Source organism: Lutra lutra, chromosome 11, assembly GCF_902655055.1.
Source record: "Lutra lutra chromosome 11, mLutLut1.2, whole genome shotgun sequence".
NCBI classification, from domain to species: domain Eukaryota; kingdom Metazoa; phylum Chordata; class Mammalia; order Carnivora; family Mustelidae; genus Lutra; species Lutra lutra.
Genome location: NC_062288.1, coordinates 54,516,285 through 54,538,864, shown reverse-complemented (window position 1 = coordinate 54,538,864; position 22,580 = coordinate 54,516,285). Strand labels below are relative to the sequence as shown.

Here is a 22,580-nt window from a genome sequence, read left to right as displayed (position 1 = left end):
TCCCCCTCCCACACCCCACAATTCTGCCATTTCAGGATAACACAGAGTAAAACAATACTGCCTTTTCTCTTTTTTTACTCTGCAAAGGACAGTCCTTTGCAAACTGTTAGCTCCTGAGAGAATTGGTAATGAGTGAATATGACACATTAGCAGAGACTCTCAAACCTTAGTGGCCTATTGTCAAAACTATGCTCCCCACAGCACTATTATGGCATCCCAGAGAACGGCCAGCACTGCAGACTCCCCTGAGCCTTCGGGGCAGGTGACCCAGAGAAACTGCTGTAACTCCAGTAAGGAGGCGGAAGGCAGGCAGAAACATAGTAACCATAACACGCACGGCTCACATTACACTAGAATACGCAAGGTGCCGGGCACTAACCAGGTTGTCTGTGTCTCTCCATTCAATCTGCACAAACCCAATCACTATCCTAACTTTGCAGATGAGGAAACTGAGTCACAAGCGTATTAGCAGGAAAGGGGCCATTCAAAGGCAGATGGTCTGCCTTCCGAGCCCGAGCTCTTACTGGTCCCATCACCTTTGAGGTAGAGAAACCCACTGTCCAAGAGGCATTCCGTACAGACTTACATACAATGGAAGGTTAGTTCAGAGGAATGAAAAGCATGGACTTTAGACCTTCAAAATATACAACACCCTTATCTGCTTTTAAAACTTTACGTCCATAAAATTAAGCCACATGATACAGCAACAGAGGTGATCACTGTTTCACATATGCCACATTCGGTGTTCCTGAGGTTTTAGGTTCCATGAAGGCACATCTGTGTCTGTCTAGGACACTACTTCATCCCCAGAGCCTCCTAAGGAGCTAGCTGTCAAACAGCAAGTCCTCGGTGTTTGCTGCATACACTAATGAATGTACATTATGAGCTTATGTGCATCCAAGTTTAGCACCAAAGTTCATACACATGTTGGTTAGAAAAGAGGTGTTTTCGCATTGGCTGTTTTCTCATCTGGGTCAAGATATACAGGCTTTCCAGTCTCAAATCTTACACCAGTTCTGGCATTTGCTTAACAAGAGTGGGTTATAGCGGCAGTAATAGTATCTTATGCCTTGTAAGAACATTTATAATTCCAAGTGCTTTTGCATGCATTGTCTTGTCTGAGGCTCCTTCACCCTGTGATTTCTCCATTATTGATTCACTTGTCACTGACCTATAGTCAAGAGGAAGAGAATTAAAAATATAACTCATCAACATCATCTGCTCAGCTTCCTATGCTGGGGATCTGATGTTGTATCTCAGGATTCCACATTCCTGGCAATGCTCTCCTGTAGGCAATAAAATTCCATACTCACAACAAGACAGTTATAAAATGTCTATCACTGGGGCAGCAGCATTAGGCATGATCACTGTCTGGTCATACTACCAATGCATACACGTTTGTGGCCTGTGACATACGAAACACAGCTGAGCAGCTTTAAAAAACAAATACCCTCTAATGCAGTTGGCACTCATTCTTACCCTTGATCAAAGCAGTGTTACGTGATGTTCTGAGAGGATCATGGATGTCTGCCTCAAGTCAACAGCCTCGCCCCACCTTGAAACCCAAGGGGCTGTTTTCCTTGTACACCTCGCCTTTGGCACAGCATAGATCCTGAGACAGAAAGAAGCCTACCTTCGAATACAATCCAAACTCCTCTTCATGAGCACAAAGCCCCCCAAGACCTCCGATGCCTGCTTCCTACCTCCCATCACTCCACCTGTACTGGCCTTGATGTTCTTCCATCATGGCTATTTCAGGGCCAGAGAAATGGTTTCATCTTCCTGGAGGCATTTCCTCTCTGTTCTTTACACGGCTGGCTTGCCCTCATCATTCATGTCTTAGTTCAAAATTACCTCCTCAGATTGGCCTCCTCTGGCCAACCCATTTTGTATTACCCCCCACCCAATTATTCTACAGGCTCCTATTTTATTTTCCTCATGGTACTTCCTAGTAGCCTATCATTCACTTACTTATTTCCTTGTTTACAACTTGCCTCCTCCACCTGATTCTAAGCTCTAAAGGAACAAGGCCCTTACCTGTCTTAGGTATGATCTCATTACACGCACATCATAGGAAGGGAGGAAGGAAGGAAGGAAGGAAGGAAGGAAGGAAGGGAGGAAGGGTGGGCAGCAACAAACCACACCGCATCAGTATTTTATTCTCTCAGTCATAGGGTAACGCAAATGTGATGACGGTTTCCAGAGATTACAGGTCAAAGCAGAATGCAGAATGCAGAATCCTTCTGCTAGAGTAAGAAGAAAGTGCCATGATCACACACAGAAAAAGGGCCTGGCCTCATCGAGGGCTTGGAAAGACATTTTGGAGAAAGGGGTATTTATGCTAAGACATACAGGATGAGTATCATTTAGGTCGTAAAAAACTCAGAGGATGGCCCCTTACGGAGGCGGGGTGGAAGCCACCCGAGGCAGCCAGTACACACAGCCAGAAGGTAGCCGGGTGACCCTGTCAGAGAACTGACACACATCTCGCCCGGGAGAGGGCTGGGGCCAGGTGGACCACATGCTCAAAGATACTGGAGACCGGAGACCGAAGGGCGCAACCACGTAGGGCTTGGCCAGCTTACTGAGGACTCTGAACTTCAACAGCAATGAGATGTTGCTGAAGAGTTTTAAAAAGTGTGAGTAATTAGATGTGTTTTTAAAAGATTTCTCTGCCTGTGTGATGATGAATTGGAGGGGAAACCAGACTAGAGAAGACGACCTGACAGCAGAAAGCTCTCATGGTCCAGGTAAGGAAGAAGGGTGCCTGGGACCAGGTTATTAACAAAGCAGTGGAGGAAATCACGAGAACAGGTATATTTAGGGTAACTGAAGAGACGTGGTGGCTGACTGGACAGCGGGTAAAAGAGCAGTCAAACAGGCTACTAGGTGAGCAACAAGTGAAGGACATTGGGTGTTTCTTTCTGACCTTGGGAACACTGGAGAAGCAGGTTTGAGAAGAGTGATTAGATTTCCCACATTCTAGGTTGGAGGTGCCTGTCAGATGTCCAGTGGAAAAGCCCAGGACACATGCTTAAGAAGAGAGGTCTGAGCTAGAGGTCATCATCGTGAGCATCTTACAAAAGGAAGGAAAGAGCCGTAAAAGCAGACGCGATTAGCAGGGATGTCCGTATGGTGAGAGGACAAAGGCACTGAAGTCAGAGCCAGAACAGACGAGGAGGACAAAGAGGAGCAAGGAAAGGCAAGTGAAGAGCCCAAGACACTGATGATAAAGATTTCAAACAGACATGAAATAAGGGAAGAGAGTATGAAAGGAGGAGGAAGCGTTTCTAACAACACAGAGAGAGACTCAGTCAAGTGGTGGAACTGGGTCATGGAGAGGAATGAGAAAGAGAAGATAAAAGTCAAGTGTCGATATTTAGCTCAAACAGTTTCATTATAATAAAAGTTACAGGGTGAGAGCAGGAAATGGGAGATGTGACATCGCCGGTTGTTTTGTTTGTAAGCAATGAGAAACTTGGGAATGTTTAAATGAGCACAGCGAGGAGCAAAAATGAGACTCGGAAGACACAGGAGAAAAGGCAGCCAGGGAATCCTGAGAGTCCCTTTCAGAAGAGACCTGAGCACAGGTGGAGAAAGGGCTCACAACAGTCAGAGGCTCTGCTTGTGTTCGAACAAGACAGTAGGTAGTGCGAAGGGATGAACACTAGCTTGTCATGGCTGATCTAGTTCTCTCTGATGGCATCAACAGATAATAAGAGCTGCTATTTAATGAACTCTTACTATCTAATAAGCATTGTGTGTGTGTCCATATGTACGTGCATTCATAAAGAATATATGTATGTAAGTCTAAGTTAATCATCACAATAACCCTATGGGGAAGGTACCACCATGAATCCAATTTTATATAAGAAAACCTGCTCAAGATCACACAGTTCTAAACAGTGGGACCAGGATTTAGGACCTGAATCTAGGATTTTATTGCATATTTTATAAACATAAAACTTTCCCAAGTAGACAACCTATTATCCACTACCAGATCATGCTGATTCTGGCATGATTCTGGCAACGAACGGAAATAACTAGGTATCCACTACCCATTAATTCTCTTGTTTGGATAAAAATGGAAACACTTTCCAAAAGAGCCACATGACTCATGACCACCACTGAGGTTTATATGTTAGAGACGTCTAAGACACGTCTTAAACAAATAATATGTTTATATGTTAGAGATGTCTAAGGTCCAAAAAGAGGGCCATTTGCTTGGTGGGATGATGGTAAGCTCACCACAAAGTAAGATATCAAGCACAGGGCATCAGATTCAAGGTCAGAGAAAAGGGCTGGTTCTTGATCCATGGTGGTGGCTGATTCTCAGTTCTGTCCTGACCCACCCAGCTCCTGTCGTGGGGCGGCAGGAAGAGACCATATATGTGAACCTAAAGAACTATGTCAATAAGACAATGCAGAACATCATCATCTTTGCAGCAGAAGTGTGCAATTTCACCAGCATCAGGCAAGGCCTTTCCCAACTGAGGCACACCTGAGCCACAGTGGCCAAGAAGCTGGAAGGGGCCCTCTGTTGAAATGTTAAGATCTGAGCTCACAAACCTGAGTGAGCACCGCAAAGTAACGAGTATAGCGCTTAGGGGTCAGCTACCAGAACCCTCTATCCCTCCCCAACTGGACATGACAAGGAAGTCATGTTCCATTTGTTTTAGGACAATACCAACAAGGATCTCGAATCTTGAAAACCACCCATGTTTCCGCTTCAGCAGTATCAGGAGCAATGGATTTTCTTTTCAGCTGGAACAAAGCAAAGTGGCAAAGAAACCAGGTCCCACCTTCTCTTGACACCATCAGGGCACGTGCTATGGCCTTCCTTTCCGCTGTGCATTTCCTACTTCTCCATTAATCATACTGCTAAACCCAGCACAGTACTGAGCAATGAATGTCAGCGACAGTGCGCCTCATTACCTCATTCTTGACACTAATAGAAAGGATTCCAAAGTTTCACCATTAAGCATGATTTTCTCTGCAGGTTTCTAGTGGATATTCCTCAAGTTATAATGTTTCCTTTAAATGCTTGTATTAGAAAAGAAAAAGGGTATAAAATCAGTATGCTGCCACCTTAAGAAACCTGAAAAAGAGGAGGAAATTGGGGGCGCCTGGGTGGCTCAGTCGGTTGAGCCGCTGCCTTCAGCTCAGGTCATGATCCCAGGGCCCTGGGATCGAGCCCTTCATCAGGCTCTCTGCTCAGCAGAGAGCCTGCTTCCTCCTCTCTCTCTCTGCCTTCCTCTCTGCCTACTTGTGATCTCTGTCTGTCAAATAAATAAATAAAATCTTAACAAAAAAAAAAAAAAAGAGGAGGAAATTGAAGTAGTCGGAAGTAATCAAGATAAAGCGGAAATCCATGAAATATCAAACAAGAGACAGAAATCAGCAAGGTCAAAGATCAGTTCTATGAAAATGTAAGTAAAAAGGATAAACACAGAGAAAGCCTGATTTCAAAGAGAGAGAGTGAGAGAGTAAGAACACAAACCACCCACACTAGGTATGAGATCCTCCAGGTGTGCTAAGGATAATGTTAAGGACCAAAGATCAATTCACATCAATACATTTGAAAACTTAGATCAAGGCTGAAAGTCAAGGTCCTGTAAAGGTCCAGATGGTCAACATCTGAGGCACTGAGGTCTACAAAGTCCCCACTGAAATGACTCCATGTAGCTATGGCAGTGTTGAAGCAAAAGACATAGGCACTGGGCCAGATGTGGCCAGAGGGCTGTAATGTGCCAGGCCCTGACTTCGATGAAATGGATAAGTACCTTGAAAAACACACATTTTCATAAGTGATGCAAGAAAAAAAAGAAAAAGAAAAAGCTACAGAACATCATATATACATATAAAAGAAATTGATTTATAATTAACAAAATGATCCAAAAGAAAACTCCAGGCCCAGATGGTATCTCCAGTGATTTCTATTGTAAACGCTTCCACAAAATACATGAGAATACAGTATTTTCCAATTCCTTTTAAAGAGCATAATGCTGATGCCCAAACTGGCGGGGATATTATAAGGAAACTACAGATAAAAGTTCCTTGTGAACATATATAGAGAATTCCTGGACAGAATCTTTGCAAATGAAACCCAGCAAAAATACATATATACATATATAAATGATAATACATCATTAACCAAGTGGCATTTATTTCAGGAATGCAAAGTTGGCTTAGCATTCAAAAATTCACCACAGTAACAGAATAAAAGAGGCAGACACATGAAAAATCTTAACAGATTTGAAGAAGTTCAATGTCTCCTCAAGATTAAAAACTCTCAGTATTTAGCAATGGAAGGGCTCTCCCTCAAATTCAGAAAGGGAAGGGCATCTCCAAAAATCTGTAGCAACAATCATACTTAATGGTGAAAATTTAAATTATTCTTCCCTGAGACTAGAAATAAGCGGGCATGTCTGCTCTAACTACTTCCATTCAACATGGCGCTGGAGGTTCTAGCTGAGTGAGAAATTCAGGAAGAGGGAATAAAGGGCAAAGAAGAATGGGAGACCAGAAGTAAAACTGTCATTATTGACAGATGGACATGTTCATGGACACAGCAAGCCTTTGAAACTATAAAAACACTTACTAAAACTATTAAGCAAAGTTTGGCAAAGTCCTAAGACAAATTTGGCAAAGTCCTAAGATTAAAAAATCTATTTTATATGCCAGCCACAAAAATCGGGAAACAAATTTGCAAGCATCAAAATATATTAACTATTTAAAATTATGTCTAACAAGAAATGTGGAAGACCCTGACATTGAAAACAACAGGAAAATATTTTGAGAGGAATTAAACACAACCTATGTCAAGATATACACCATGTTCTTAGATAAGATGCATCATGGTTAAGATATCCACCCTCCCAACATTCTTATTCATATTTGACATCATCCTAGTTAAAATTAATTAGGCTAAAAGATTAGGCTTCTAAAAATAAACAGTATGATAACTTATGTAGATATGAACAGAACCTAGAATGGCCCAAACAATTGTGGAAAAAAATTTAAAAATAGAACTAAGTTGGAGGCTATATTTAACCTGATTTCAAAGCTTACTATAAAAGCTATCATAATTAATACAGTGTGGATTTTGCATGAAAATACATAAAGAGATGAATACAACAGGAGAGTCTGGCAATAGATCTCTCTCTATATGACTTTAATCAAGGTGCCAAGTTAATACAATGGAAAAGCAAAAAAAAAAAAATTATGTATGAATAACAGATCTAAATGAAAAACCCAGAACTATAAAGCTCCTAGAAGGAAACAGGAGAATCATTTCATGACATTGAGACAGTAAGAATTTCTTATGCCTGACACAATAATTATCAAAGAAGAAAAATTTGATACACTACACATCAAAATGAAAACATTTCACTCACAAAACATACCATTAATAAAATGAGCAGTCTGTTCATTTCCTTCAAAGGAACTGCTACCAAATAAAGAAATCCTCTAACCAACAATAAAAAGGCAAACATCCCAATTAAAAACAAACAAAAAAACTGGGCAAGTTTTTTGAACAGATTCTTCACAATAAAAGATACACGAATGCCAATAAACATGTGAAAAGTTACTCAACATCTCTAGACATTAGAGATAAGCCAATTAAAACCACAACGAGCTACTACTATGTCACACCCACTAGAATTTCTGCAATTGTACAGACTGATGACACTCAATACTGGCCAGTATATGAAGCAACTAGAATTGTGTCACCTTGTTAATGGGAATGTAACAATGGAGATCTGTCTGGCAGTTTTTTTAAATGAGTAAACATATACCTTCCCTATGATTTGGCAATTTCACTTTTAGATATTTTATGCAGGAGAAAGGAAAATCTATGTCTATCAAAAGACTTGGACAAGAAATGTTTCAAGCAGCTTTAGAAACAGTAGCCTCAAATTGGAAACCCCAATATCAGTCAACAGAATGGATACACAAAGTGTGCTATGGTTACACAATGGAATGCTAAGCAACAAAAAAGAATGAACTTCTAACACATGCAATAACACACTTGTTAAGAAATGAGAACAGTATGAGATTTTACTCTCCTTGTATGCTCAAGTCAGCGTGGCTCAGATTAAGGGATCCTGGCAGAAGACATGGAGCCTCTGGGTCACAGATAAAGCACAGGTCGTTAGTCACACCAATAGCACTGAGTAGTATGTACATATCAGCATTTGCACCGATCCCCGATGCCCAACTTTTAAGGGATAACCCAAAAGAGCTACATAATGCTTGTATATGTAGTGAGGTATGTTACAGGACAAGAATCTTGAATTTAGGGAACCCAAATCTTTTCTAAAGCAAAACCATGTCTGAACTTAGCCCTGGAAGGAGATTTTTTTCTTTATTATACTGGACAGTAAGCCAATCTACCCTTTGCCCTGGAGAGAAACGTGAGAGAGACTATCTTCCAAAGATGTTTATATAATAAACATTATTATATATCATATATTATATATATATAATATTATATAATAAACATGTTTATATAATAAACATTTTTGGAAGATAGTCTAGAACAAAGGCATTAAGTTCCTCTGCTCAAAAAATGTACAAAACTTGAGACCCACAGAAGATGGTCACCCAACAGTGTGAAGTGAAAAATCCAGACCAAAAAAGAGGAAAATTCATGAGATTGGCCAACTCAACTGCCTTGATTACCATTTCAATTATTTTGTGGTTACGGGTCTACTCAAATTTCTACCTCATTTTGAATCTACCTCAGAAACAATGTTCATGGAAAATTATTCATTTATTTTAAATTTTATTTTAAATTTTTATGCTAAACATTAAGTCACACATAGTATTACATGATCTTTTTAAAATCTCTTCTCATAGGAAGTTACGGTTCCTTTCGTGATCTTTTTCCCTCTCTCCCCAAACTCGACTTTCTTTTTCTTTCTCCTCTTAACTACAAAAATTTGTTGTTATGTGGATCCCTGGGTGGCTCAGTCAGTCAAGCATCTGCCTTGGGCTCAGGCCATGATACCTGGATCCTGGGCTCCCTACTCAGCAGAGAGTCAGCTTCTCCCCCTGCCTCCTCCTCCCCCTGCTTGGGCGCTTTCTCTCTGACCAATAAATAAAATCTTTTAAAAATTTTGCTGTTATGGTCTGTTTAAGGAAACAGTTCTTGGATTTATGGCTCAGACTGGACCCACATGGCATATATGGGCAATAAATCTTCTCTTACATATGTCACTGTGGAGTTCTTGAGTTACCTCAGGATCTGTTCTGCTGCTTTTTCTAGAACAGGGATTGGCAAACCACAGGCCACCAGATCAAATCTGGATCCCTACTGGTTTTTATAAATAAAGTTTTATTGGAACCTTGCCATGGCTCTTCATTTAAAAATTGCCTATGGCTTCTTCCCTACTGCAACAGCAGAAATGAGCAGATGTGAAAGAAACTATACAGCCCAAAGAAATTAAAGTATTTCTATCCCATCCTTCAAAGAAAAAGTTGCCCAACTAGAAATCTAGGGTCAAGATGTAGTCATAGCAAAAGTCCTTGACAGACATCTCACAGTATTTATGAAGCACTTCTCAGGATTTCTTCCTGGGAGCAAACACACCCACTGACAATCTCTTGGGATATACAGAAGGCAGAAGTGGTTCCAACTGTCTGTCTCTTCTTACTCCTTAACGCTGCCCTGGACCCCACTTATCTTTTAGTTATTGAATCTGAGTTTGTCATTTCCAATGACAAGTTCCAACTTCATTGGATCAAACAGGCTTCCTGTTATAATAGCCTCTTGTTTCACCTCAGGTTTTCTCCGCTCTCAATAACCAATCTCATCTGCTGTCCACTTCTAGGCATTCCTCAAAGTAACTGGTTTAGTGTATCCAGATAGGATACGATTTTTTTTTTATGGCTTGCTGGTTATTCAGTAAAATTCTGGCTGCGTGAAAGTAACCAGATGAAACCCAAGATGAAGTCACTCAGGCCTCGTCCTGGGTCAGCAAACCAGAACTTAATTTCTAGGCTCAGCTTCCCCAGAAAGGCAGGCCTAGGGCAAGCAGCCAGCACCTGCCTGCTCCATACAAGAGACCTGCCGCAGCTCCAAGATGTCCCTTTGCTCCATTTGAGGAAGGGAAACCTGATTTTACCAATCAGCAGATGCCCAGTATAATTTCCTTGTGCCTGCTCACTTGGACTATAAAAATCCCTTGCTTTATCAGCATTTTGGTGCCTCTGTTAGACTAGATGATGCCTGATTCATGAATCACTCAGTAAAAGCCTGCTAAATTGGTAAATTATGGAAATTTTTTTTTTAATTTTTTATTTTTTCAGCATAACAGTATTCATTATTTTTGCACCACACCCAGTGCTCCATGCAATCCGTGCCCTCTACAATACCCACCACCTGGTGCCCCCAACCTCCCACCCCCCACCCCTTCAAAATTCTCAGATCGTTTTTCAGAGTCCATAGTCTCTCATGGTTCACCTCCCCTTCCAATTTCCCTCAACTCCCTTCTCCTCTCCATCTCCCCTTGTCCTCCATGCTATTTGTTATGCTCCACAAATAAGTGAAACCATATGATAATTGACTCTCTCTGCTTGACTTATTTCACTCAGCATAATCTCTTCCAGTCCCGTCCATGTTGCTACAAAACTTGGGTATTCATCCTTTCTTTTTTCTTTTTTTTTTTTTTTTACAGCTTTATAAACATGTATTTTTATCCCCAGGGGTACAGGTCTGCGAATCGCCAGGTTTACATACTTCACAGCACTCACCATAGCACACACCCTCCCCAATATCCATAACCCCACCCCCCTCTCCCAACCCCCTCCCCCCATCAACCCTCAGTTTGTTTTGTGAGATTAAGAGTCACTTATGGTTTGTCTCCCTCCCTGGAAATTTTTCTTTTAATAGATGAGAGGGGAGGTAAAGAGTATGTGCTCCACCAATATGGGTTCCTGCTACGTTACAAAAAAAAGAGGTTATCAGATCATGCTTTTCTAGAGAGGCAAGAAGAATAAATTGTGTGTTCAGTATACACTGGGTAGCTTCAGGCTTCATAGGCTTTCCTACTCATGCAATAAAGTTGGGATAAGGAATACTATCAACATTGGATCCAACTGGTTTTGAAAGAATCTCTCAATGACTAAAAGTGAGGCCAAACACTGGCCCTAAGAAGCAAAATTAGAGTCTTTTTCTTATATGTATTTCTTCATCCTGGGGAGGGATGATGAATGATTTTATATTGCTTATCTTGAATTACTGGGAGTGCTCTGGGTCATGTCCCAGCACGGTAGCAACTAAGCTTTTCAAGTCCAAAATGTTCCCATCTCTTTTTTGATGATTTTCACACAGATTAAAAGTAAAGAAAGAGTAGAAAATCCTTCTTACCAGATCCCAAGCCTCCAGAACAAAGTACTTTTGCCAAAGATCCCTCAAATCTGAATGACTGAATTTATTAGATTGATAGTAGGAATATACATCCAAAATGCAGTATCTTTGCCTTTAATCCCAACATTATCTTACATAAAAGGAAACAAAGAATTTAAAATAATTACTTAGGCAGGTAGATCATCAATTATAGCCAACTCTGATCTCAATTTAAAATGGAGCGATTTTAAAGGACTAAAGTTTCACTTTAAAAATTGCTCACAGTATTAGCGTAATTTTAATTAAAAACAAATTCCAGCAGATGGTTACATCCATTTTTGAAGAGAGCACACTAAAGGGGTTTCAACTTAGATGCACACACTTCTCATGAACCACACTGAGGTTTCAACAGTATTCAAATGTTAGATTCTCTAATATGCATATTAGTATCAGTTACAAAATTAAAACACTGTACTGAAGGCATCTGTTGGGTGGTCTGTCAAACATTTCAATTTGTGCTAAAAGTGTTTCATAATTAAGCAGATAAATGCCTTCTTCATAAACCTTCCTCGTTGTCTGCTTCTCATCCAACATGAAAAGGAAGCATTACATAACTCTTGAACAGAATGGAAAACTTTAAGGAGAAAAAAAAACCCCTAAATTCTGTTAATTAGTGGAATATGTGGAAGCTCTTGGAATATGAAGAACTTTAGCTGTAAGAATAAAAACAATCCATTGTTGCCAACAGGGGAGAGAGTGGATATATCTCATATACTGAGAATGGGAAGATAAATTTCCAAAATGTTCCACAAGTCTTAAAAGAGGTACACTCATTGACCTAGCAATCTTACTTCTGGAAGTTTATCCTGAAAAAATAAAGAAAAATATACACAATCTGTATGTATGTATATACACGGCTGTTTGCTGCAGTACTAGTAATGATAGCCAAAAATCAAAAACCAACCTAATCACCAATATTAAGCAGTAGTAATAAACGACATTCTGCAATGTACTAGATTAAGCCAAATGGGCAACTCCTTCATTAAAACACACACAAAGCAAAAATATACCCATGTGCAAAGTCCATAGCAAAAACGAGAGAGGTGGAAGGAGAGAGGGGATAGGAGGAGGAGGAGGAGGTGGGAGGGAGTGTGTGATAGTCCCTGATGCCGGCAGTGTACCTCCAAGCCAGAAAAGTAGCAAATGTCATGACAACCTAACATAGGATTTGGGGACAGATTCAAACATCTGGAGACTGAGTTCAAACTGCCACCCGGAAACACAACATTTCTGTCTCCTGCCTCTCATACTCCCTGAGCAAGCCCGTGAGTTGGAACTGAGATGCTGATATGTAGCTGAGATTCTCTGAGTCTTACACGGCCTAATACAGAGCTCTAGAAAAATTCTACCCACCTGCTCAGAGAGGCAAGATGAAAGCCCTTGGAGAGGGGAAAAAAAAAGTCCCTTCAGAGATAACAAAACCTTAAGCCCATGCCACATGATCTGGAAATCCTCAACTGAGTTATCAACCACAAAATTAATCCAGCATCCACAAAACCTGTGGAGACCTAGAAGCAAAGAAGAGAAACACACTACAGGCATGCACACTTTCTCCAGGGCACACAGAATGCCTACAGAGAACACACACCTAGTTCAAATTTAAAAATGAATACACAAAAAACCAGATTCAGTTTAACAGAAGAACCAGCCTTAAAAGAACTAGCATTAGAACAGTCTAGATGAGATTATTAAAAATGTCTCTTTCGGGGCACCTGGGTGGCTCAGTGGGTTAAGCCTCTCCCTTGGGCTCAGGTCACGATCTCAGGGTCCTGGGATCGAGCTCCGCATCAGGCTCTCTGCTCGGCGGGGAGCCTGCTTCCCCCTCTCTCTCTGCCTGCCTCTCTGCCTACTTGTGATCTCTGTCAAATAAATAAAATCTTTAAAGAAAAAAAATATCTCTTTCAAAGAATTGAGATAAAAAATAAAAACCATAATGAAGAGATGAGTCATCATAAAGAGAGATAGGTAAGTCAACATAAACTGATTTTTCAAGAACCAAAAAGAACTTTGGGAAATTAGAGGTACAATAATCAAAACTGATGAAATTAGTATTTATACTGAAATATTTACAGGTAAAGATTACTGGCACCTGCAATTACAACTCATCTGCAATGAGTTGTAAATATAAGGTGGACTGAGGGAACTATAGAGCCGGGGATAAAGCACAGATAATGTGATAAAGAAAATAAAATATTAATCGTAGAATCCTGGTGTTAGGTTTGCACATCATTGTACAATTCGATTTCGTTGTCTGTATTAAAATTTTACGATAAATTATGGGGGGGAATAAATTAACTATGCATCACATTAGACACCAATGTTATGTCATTTTGGTGACAGCAACAATGACTAACACAAAATCAAGAGTTGCCCACTTAACCAACTGAGTCACCCAGGCATCCCTGGGTCAAGCACTCTAAAATCGTGTTTTAAATATATTAACTAATTTAGTCCTAACAATATTATAATACAGGTACTATTAATATTACTGCTTTACAGATTTTAACACCAAAGCACAAAATTATTAAATAAGTTGCCCAAGGCAGCACAGCTAATGAACCAATGGTAGAGTTGACATCTGAACCTATATAATATGAATCTTGATACTTCTTTCTTAATCACTATCCTCTATGAAAAACAAGTTAGTGACGTGGAAAATGTATTCAACAAGTCAAGTAAGGGGCACCTGGCTGGCTCAGTCAGTAGAACATGCAAATCTAGATCTTAGGGTTGTGCATTCGAGCCCCATGTTGGGTGTAGAGATTATTCAATAATAAATAAACTATTAAAATAACTACCTAAATTACGGCACCAAAAAATGGAGAGTTTGAAAATATGAGATAGAGGTTGAAAGACAGAGAGCATGAGAAGGTTCAACATATAGCAGATAAAATTCTAAATGATGAAATTAGAGCAAATGGAAGAAAGGCATCAATTAAAGAAAAAATGGAGGGGAATTTTCCAAAATTGAAGACAGACATGTAACCAAAGATTCAAGAAGTTCTCAGAGTCCTAAGCAGGTTAAATTTTAATAGCAGGAGAAAAAAAATGTACAGGTAGATACATTAGAAGAAAACATCACAACCACAGAAACAAAAAAATCACAAAAGCAGCCAAAGACCAAAGACCAAATGTTCCTGCAATTAACATGAAGGAAAAATAATATGACCCAAAAGTTTATAGCAACAATGAGGGCCATAAGGTAACAGAATATTTTTTAAAGTTCTGAAAAAAAATTATTCTCAACTTAGAATTTTAGGCCTTAACTGTCAAGAAGGAAGTCAAAAGACAAGGATCAGAAAATGTCCTCCATAAGTAGGACATTATCGTCACTGCACAAATCACTAAAAGATACACTACAGGAAGAAGGGAATTGGATTTTAAAATAAGAAATGGAGTAAAAAAAAATAAGCAAAGTCATAGCTTAATATGTTGGTACATCAAAGATTTAAATAACCCAATTAATGGTTGATTTAAAAACAATTAAATTAGGGATGCCTGGGTGGCTCAGTCAGTTAAGTGTTTCACTCTTGGTTTCACTCAGGTCGTGATCTCAGGGTGGTGAGATCGAGCCCCAAATTGAGCTCCATGCTCAGCACAGAGTCTGCTTGAGATTCTCTGCCTCCACTCCTCCCCCTGTAGACACTTTCTCTCTAAAAGTAAATACACAAAATCTTAAAAAAAAAAAAAAAGGACATTAAACAGCAGCATGTAAAATAGGAAGTGGAGATCAGAATAAGAATTTCCACAGTCCTTGTGAGGAAGAGGTAAGATCTAGTAACAGTTGACCAGAACATAAGCACCATGAAATTAAGAACTTCGCTGCTGGACCTACAGAACCTACAAAAGGGCTGGACGAGCCCTCAGATGATCAGAGCAAACCTAGAGAAGGGAGGAAATAAATTCTGGCATACCCATATTCGATCACTCTATTTGTCAACTTGATATATATTTATAGCAAGGAAAATGGTAGATAACATTGAGTGAAAAAAAGTAACAAAATGTATTAAATATAAATATTTTTTCTATGTATATTTAGATACATCAACAGATAACAGCACAAGTACACGTTTATGTCAATAGCTACACAATGACATATATTTAGAGATAGACAGACTGATCTGTCTACACATTTACAAAAAAAAGAGGAAAATTTTTGACATCTATATGCCAAAATGTCATCAATGGTCACCTGTGGGAAGAAAAGCTATAGGGCTATGGGTGTTTTCTAAAAATTATTTTCCCTTTTTTCTTTCTCAATCTGTACTTTCTTTTTCTAAATCTTTCATAACACACGTTAATAAAGAAATCATGATACTGAAAATAAAATTGATAGAAGAAATATCCACAACATATAATTTACTGTTTTAAGCAATTAAGTATTTAATTATCACACAAAATGGTATCTTGTAATCAAAGAGATAATTGATTGAAGCCAGGGAAAAATAAAGTAGGCATACGTAGGCTGAAAAATTTAAGTTTCAGCAATTATTGATAATAGCTGAAATTTAAGAGAGGATGTTAAAACTTTTTTTTTAAAAGAATCCTTTCTTCAATAGATAATGAAAGTACTTTTAATAAAGGCAGAGATATCAATAAATTAACTAACCAGAAACTTATTTTTATAAAACTGTAATATAATTGCAATTTAATTAGCTGTTAATGCCCATGAAAAAAAAAATCACCTACTTAGCTTCCTCACCCAAGTGGTGCTGACTAGAATTATAGAGCTATTGTCCTAGGAGGAAACCAGTCACTTTTGAAAATCCAATCCAATAACCTAAAGCCTACTCAATATAAACCAACGTCTCCTTTTCCTAAAGACGCGCATCAAGAATCTATTTCTCTCCAAAAGTAAGTAATATAAAGACTTCTTTAGTAACATCAGTAAGTCATGTGATCTCCACTCAAGATTCAAGCAAAATTAAAAGAAATAATCAAAACACTCTAAAACGTCAAATTGCTGAATACGTTAATGATCCAAATATCCTTCACCCTCTGCACCTATTTCATTTTTCGGGGACTGAATTTAAAGTAGTGCTAAGAGGACAGGCAATAGAAAGCAGTGGAGAGCATTCTGAATTCTGCTAGTCCTGCCAGTGCTACTTAAAATTGTACAACATTGGGAAAACTGCTTAATGTCTCTGGATTCACACTTCAGCCACTGAAAACAAAAGTAAACACTAATATTTAAATATCTTTCCAGCCTAATATCCTCTTAATCTAAAAGCCAATAAAAAGGCCGAATCTCTAAACAATTCCACAACCAGGAGCACACCTTAAGACGGGAGGCTCACGGAGCGATCCCAGAGGAAGCAGGGTGAATAAAATGGAATTCGAAATAGACCATTTTCCAAAACTGCTCATCTGTGATCTGTAATTAACCAAAACCCAAAATACATGAAAACATCTGTCTTTGCCGAAGAGCCCTCCATCTCTCTGAGTCATGCAAATCATGTACATATTTTGTAATAAATACTCCATTAGCCTAGATGGAGAGTCTTACACAGAAGGACAGAAATAGGCACGGTATCTGAGTACATGTGATACACTAGAGACTTGGGAGATGAGTGACGTGATTTTTTTTTTTTTTAACCCGTGTAGCCAACCAGAAGGATGACACAAAGCTAGAAAAAGAAAAATCAAACCACTGATTGCTGAAATAGTTCTATCATAGCGCCTGGCACACAGACAACACTCCCTAAATGATGGAGGAATGAACGCTTACCTCCTCAAGTGCCCTCAAGCCTCAAAAGCCCGCACCTATAAAATACCTGTTTTTTATGGAAATCCTTGAGGGCCGTTTCATAGCCTTCCTCCAGTCTACTGAAGGCTATTACAACATCTGTCGTCCACCAGATCTGTGAGCCTGTTAGAGCAACTTGTGCCGGGAAATCCAAGATCCACAACTCCCTAGGTTTTTCCTCGTAGGCTGCTATGGCTTCTGTGATGGAATGTCGCACTGTTCCTTGCATGGTCTCTTCAAGTCGCAGGAGCCATGTTTCCACCTTTTGAAGCAAATTAAAATGATTTAGCACAGGCTTAACTGTGGAAGAGAGAGAATTCCATCCCTCCACGGGCTTAAAAGCCATGCAGAGAGAGAGGCCTTACATGGATTTCTTTTCCAGATTTATTTATTTATTTTGAGATGGAGAGAGCGCACATGAGCATGAATGGGGGGAGGGGAAGAGGAAGAGAATCTCAAGCTGGATGCAGGGCTCGATCTCACCACCCTGAAATCATGACCTGAGCCGAAATCAAGAGTCAGACGCTTAACCAACTGAGCCACCCAGGAGCCCCGGATTTATTTTAAATCCAGGTAGAAAACTAGAGGAAGTTTAACTCAGAGGATAAGGTGAACAACAGTGGATGAAGCCCATTGAACGTGTCTTCTCCCAGGATAGCGCTCAAGTTACTCCACCTACAGGACGGCTGATAAATTTTTGCAGCCTCAACAGAGGAGATATTCTCAATTACTGATTTTTCACATCCGAAGGCAAGAGGGTGCTGGACTAAGATCCCCTGTGGTGATGCACAGTGTTCTGAGAAACCAACAATCACAGCCATCTACTAGATAGAGGCATATGCTAGAATAATATTCTAGAGCTCTGGGGATAATGGTAGATTGTTTTAAAAATGTGTTTTTGATCATTTTTAAATATACTGAAAACTCTTCTCTGAAATCTTCCTCGTTCTTAGTCTTAAGACAAAGTGTTTCCAGCAAGTGTCTTAATTATATTCCCTACTGGTTCTCATCTTCACACTTGTCAAAAATTAGACAGCAGGAGAGTATAAGAGATAAGACAACTGCTGACTTGTGAAAGTTAATCTTTTTTTTAAATGCAAGTTTATTCTGCCCCCACAAATTTATCTTAACCCATTTTCTAACCTATTCAAATATGCTTTATTGTATTTACCCATATATCTGTTGCCATGGAATGATACTACCTAACAAAAAGGATACGTACAATATTCACAAGTAGTTGACCTCAGCAATAAAAAATGATATTAATAAATAAATAATAATATTAATATATATTAATAAATAAATAAATAATAAATCAATTCCAAGGACCATAAAAGATCGTGAAGATGTTGAAACTGTTTAGTCCGGGGGTGCCTGGGTGGCTCAGTCATTTGAGTGTCCAACTCTTGGTTTCAGCTCAGGTCATGGTCTCAGGGGTCGTGAGATCGAGTCCCTCATCCAGTTCTGCTCTCAGCATGGGCTCTGCTTGAAATTCTTTCCCCCACTTTCCCTCCCCCTCTGCTCCTCACCCCCGCTCACATTCATTCTCATTCTCTCTCTGTCAAATAAATACATAAAATCTTTTTTTAAAAAAAGCAAAATACTTTATTCCTCCTCTGTCTGTGAAAATGGCAGAAACATTCATTCCTAGGATCTTTCTCTGGAGAACTGGGAAGGAGTACTGTGTAGTTAATGAGCTGACAGTCTTCCCTACCGGATGAAAAAGGTGGCACTGCCCTGGCAATGGGTTCCATCTTCCCCAAAGCCTTCACTTCTGACTCTGTAACTGGGTTTTGTTTGCATGTCTAAGTTCAAGGTCTGTGATCCCATCACTACTTTAGTCCCATCACTACTTTAAGTCACTAAGTCACAACCCTTGGTGTCACCCAGCAACTAGTTCCTTCAGGAAATCATACATCATTTGAGCATTTCCCAAATACTCTGGGATTCCTACCCTCAATATAGCCACCTTCTCTCCAGAACCTTCCAGTCCATCTGGGAAGACCAAACACACATATAGACTCATGGATCATCTCATGTTCAAATGACTGTGCCAACAATGGCTACTTAGCTCAGAGTGATCTGAGAACTAAGCTCTGATGAGATGTTGTTTGATCCCTTCCCGTGCTGGTGTTTCTTCAGCTTCTGCCCAACCCTCTTTAACAACGATTACCACTTCGCATTATTGCCAACTATCCATTTCTTCAGGGAGCCCACGAGCTCCTCAAAGACAGGGACCATGTCTTACTCATCTCTGGATCCCCAGAAGATTAACCCAGCATCTGGTACATGGTGGGTATTCAATCAACACTCCTCAAACAAAATACAGTCTACATTGGGAGAAACCAATCATCAAAGTGCAGGAGGGGGGGAAGACCTTACGGAAAAGCATCTTTTATCAAACAAAGGCACTTAGAGGATCAGCGTAGTGTATGCTTGAGTCTCTGGCCAAAACTGCTTACAGAGAACTAATGAGAGCTCTGTGAAAACACTCTGTACCAAAGGTTCCCGCGAGTGACAACCACATTCGTCAAGTGGACTGTCCTCCTTCTGGGCACTATGCCAATCGGCTCGCAGCCTGCCGGGCAGAGAGCAGGCAGCAACACACTTTTGTCAAGATAGTTTATGGTGACTTTTTCTAATCACTGTAATAATATCCTAAAGAGCCCAAGAGATCAAAAAATATATTTTAATCAAAGTATTCCGCCATCTGCTTTCCCTTCATTTGGCAGGATTTCTTGGTATAATATTAAAAAGCAGCAGAGAGAAATGAAGAAAACCCCTGTTTAAAAAAAAAAAAAAAAGCAGCAGCTTGGCATTGCATTTCTGCAAGGGACATTTTAAGGAACACCACCACAACCCAAACAGCTCTGGAATGGAGGCCACTGTCTCAGTGACTCCATGGATTAACTCAAGCTGCACAAGCATCATCATAAAAAGATGCGATTCCTCTACATCATCTGGGAACACCAAGAGCTCTTTCATAAATCGTCATGAGCCATTCTCGCCAGTGACCATTAAGCATATTTTTAAGGTATCCAGCTGTGCGAGGAGCAAATATGCTAACCTAACTGTCGGAGCACGTGGTAGTTACAGAACAGGACATCAGTGTGGGAGACTCCATCCACTTATTTATGAGCAGCCATTATGAATATTCACATCACATTCCTTAACCACATGACTCTTTAAAACATGCGTGTTCCTGCAAGGCACTACTTCACCCCAACTCTCAGTGGTGGAACCAGCAAGCTTTGTGCGAGACCCTGTCACGGGGCTTGCACCTGCTTCTCCTTCCGGGGTCCACTCACTCAACCCGTGATGATCCTTCCTAACAAGCTCGGCCACTAGCCTTTCTGACGGCCTGTGGGGCGCTGAAGCCATGTGAGCAGGAACTGGGAAGCAGAGGGGTCACATCGGTGGTGGCCAAACAGGAAGCTCTGATCTCCAAATCAACCAGGGCCTGATGTGACCGCAGCTGTTTTTTTTCTTGTTCAATTCATCCTTTAAAAATTACCCTGAAAATACTCTCACGGCACAGAAAACCTCATCATCAAATCTTACGTGGCCTGTGCATTCGCACTCGGCTTGGAACGGGACGTATTCCTTTTCTTTGCTGTACATTCCGATCGCTCTGTGGGTGGACACATCGTGACCCTCTTCAAACTGCAGATCTGTAATGCTGTCGAAGAGTTTGGCAAGGTGACGTGTCACCTATGATCATTTGGAAAGATAAGAGCATTTTTTTTTTAAGATTTTTTATTTATTTATTTGACAGAGAGAGAGATCACAAGTAGACGGAGAGGCAGACAGAGAGAGAGAGAGAGGGAAGCAGGCTTCTTGCTGAGCAGAGAGCCCGACGTGGGACTCGATCCCAGGACCCTGAGATCATGACCTGAGCCGAAGGCAGCGGCTTAACCCACTGAGCCACCCAGGCGCCCGATAAGAGCATTTTTTTTATTGGAGATCTATTCGGGTAACCTAGTAAGGATGCCACGGGAGTTCATGCAATTTTCTTTATGTAATCAGAGTTTTCTCAAAATGTTTTTCTTCAAAATAGCTATCACTTCTTAAATTCCAGAGTTTAAAATGACCTTGATGGGGGCACCTGGGTGGCTCAGTCGGTTGGGTAACCGACTCTTAATTTCAGCTCAGGTCACCGTCTCAGGGCTCAGAGATGAAGCCTCATGTGGGATTTCATGCTCAGCTCCGAGTCTGCTTGAGATTCTCTCCCTCTGCCCCTTGCTCCCCCCTGGGTCATGCACACACTCAATAAATAAATCTTTAAAAATGGATGAGTGAATGAATGGGCCTTGATGGAGAAGTGGCCAGGCACTCTGGCTGGATTATCAGATGTTAGGTGGTCAATGCTTACCATTTTACTTGGAGATTAGACACTCACCAACTTCCCTGTCTGCGCCATATACCTGTAGCAATCACCCTGCTGGGAATTTTATGGTTGAGTTTCTAAAGTTCAGATATATTCTTAAGCTATAGAAATCATTTACTACAGGAAAGCTGTGTTCAAATATTTGAAAGGGAAATTTACGTTACATACAACCTTAGTCTTGTGTTGGGTCTTATGTTGGTGCACGCTTGCCTTGATACTTAAGTGTACTCTATGACATATCTATTACAAAAAGAAAGATTCCCCCATCTTTATTGACAAGGAAACTGAAGCTAAAATGCTAGATGACTTTGTCAGGCTGACAATGCTCAAACTAAGTGGCTTTTAGATGTTAGGTCTCCAAATCCAGGCCCTATCTATGAAGTTCAAATTCTTCTGCCATCATTAACTTTGATACCTTAGATCGTGGTTATCTCCAAAGGAATCCCCAATAACATACTGAACTCCACTATAGGTGCCAGACTATTTGAAAAATAAAACCAAATTAAAAGACACAGATCAGCATTTGTTTAGCCAGAGGCCAATTTGGAGACTAAAGCCTAACTGGAATTCGGAGTACCGGAAGAACCACACTTGTCCATGTAGGCCTATCAGCACAGACCAGAACAGGGCTCCCCACCTAGAGGTGCTGTCAGGAGGAAAGGGGAGGAAAGCGAGCATTCTGAAGGCAGACTCACAAGGACAACAATCGGGTGAGCCACTTGACCTCTTCTGGGGTACAGTGAGTGGCAGAGAGTACACCTGAGGCAGTATCAAGAATGGGAAGAAGAGGTCCCTCCTTACAAAAGGTACAAATAAACACTGTGAGTGGAAAACACTTGGGTGTTCCTCAAAAAGTTAAACATACAATTAAGACCCAGCAATTCCCCTCCTAGGTATATACTCAAAATATTTTAAAACAGGTACCTGTATACAAGTGTTCACATCCTTGTACACAAGCGTTTACGGCAGTCTTATTCCCAAGAGCCAAAAGGTGGAACCAACCCCAATGTCCAATGATGTATATAACTGGACAC

The 22,580-nt window shown here is 40.3% G+C and overlaps 1 protein-coding gene across 1 annotated transcript in view; it reads right to left on the bottom strand.

Moving 5' to 3' along the window:
- DNAH11 (dynein axonemal heavy chain 11) overlaps nt 1-22,580 on the bottom strand; it is a 328,215-nt gene that overhangs the window by 197,328 nt on the left and 108,307 nt on the right. The window contains exons 29-30 of the mRNA XM_047694987.1: nt 20,721-20,870; nt 17,188-17,421 (exon numbers count right to left, since the gene is read on the bottom strand). Coding sequence (XP_047550943.1) covers nt 17,188-17,421; nt 20,721-20,870 — 384 coding nt within the window. The remainder of the gene's footprint in view (nt 1-17,187; nt 17,422-20,720; nt 20,871-22,580) is intronic.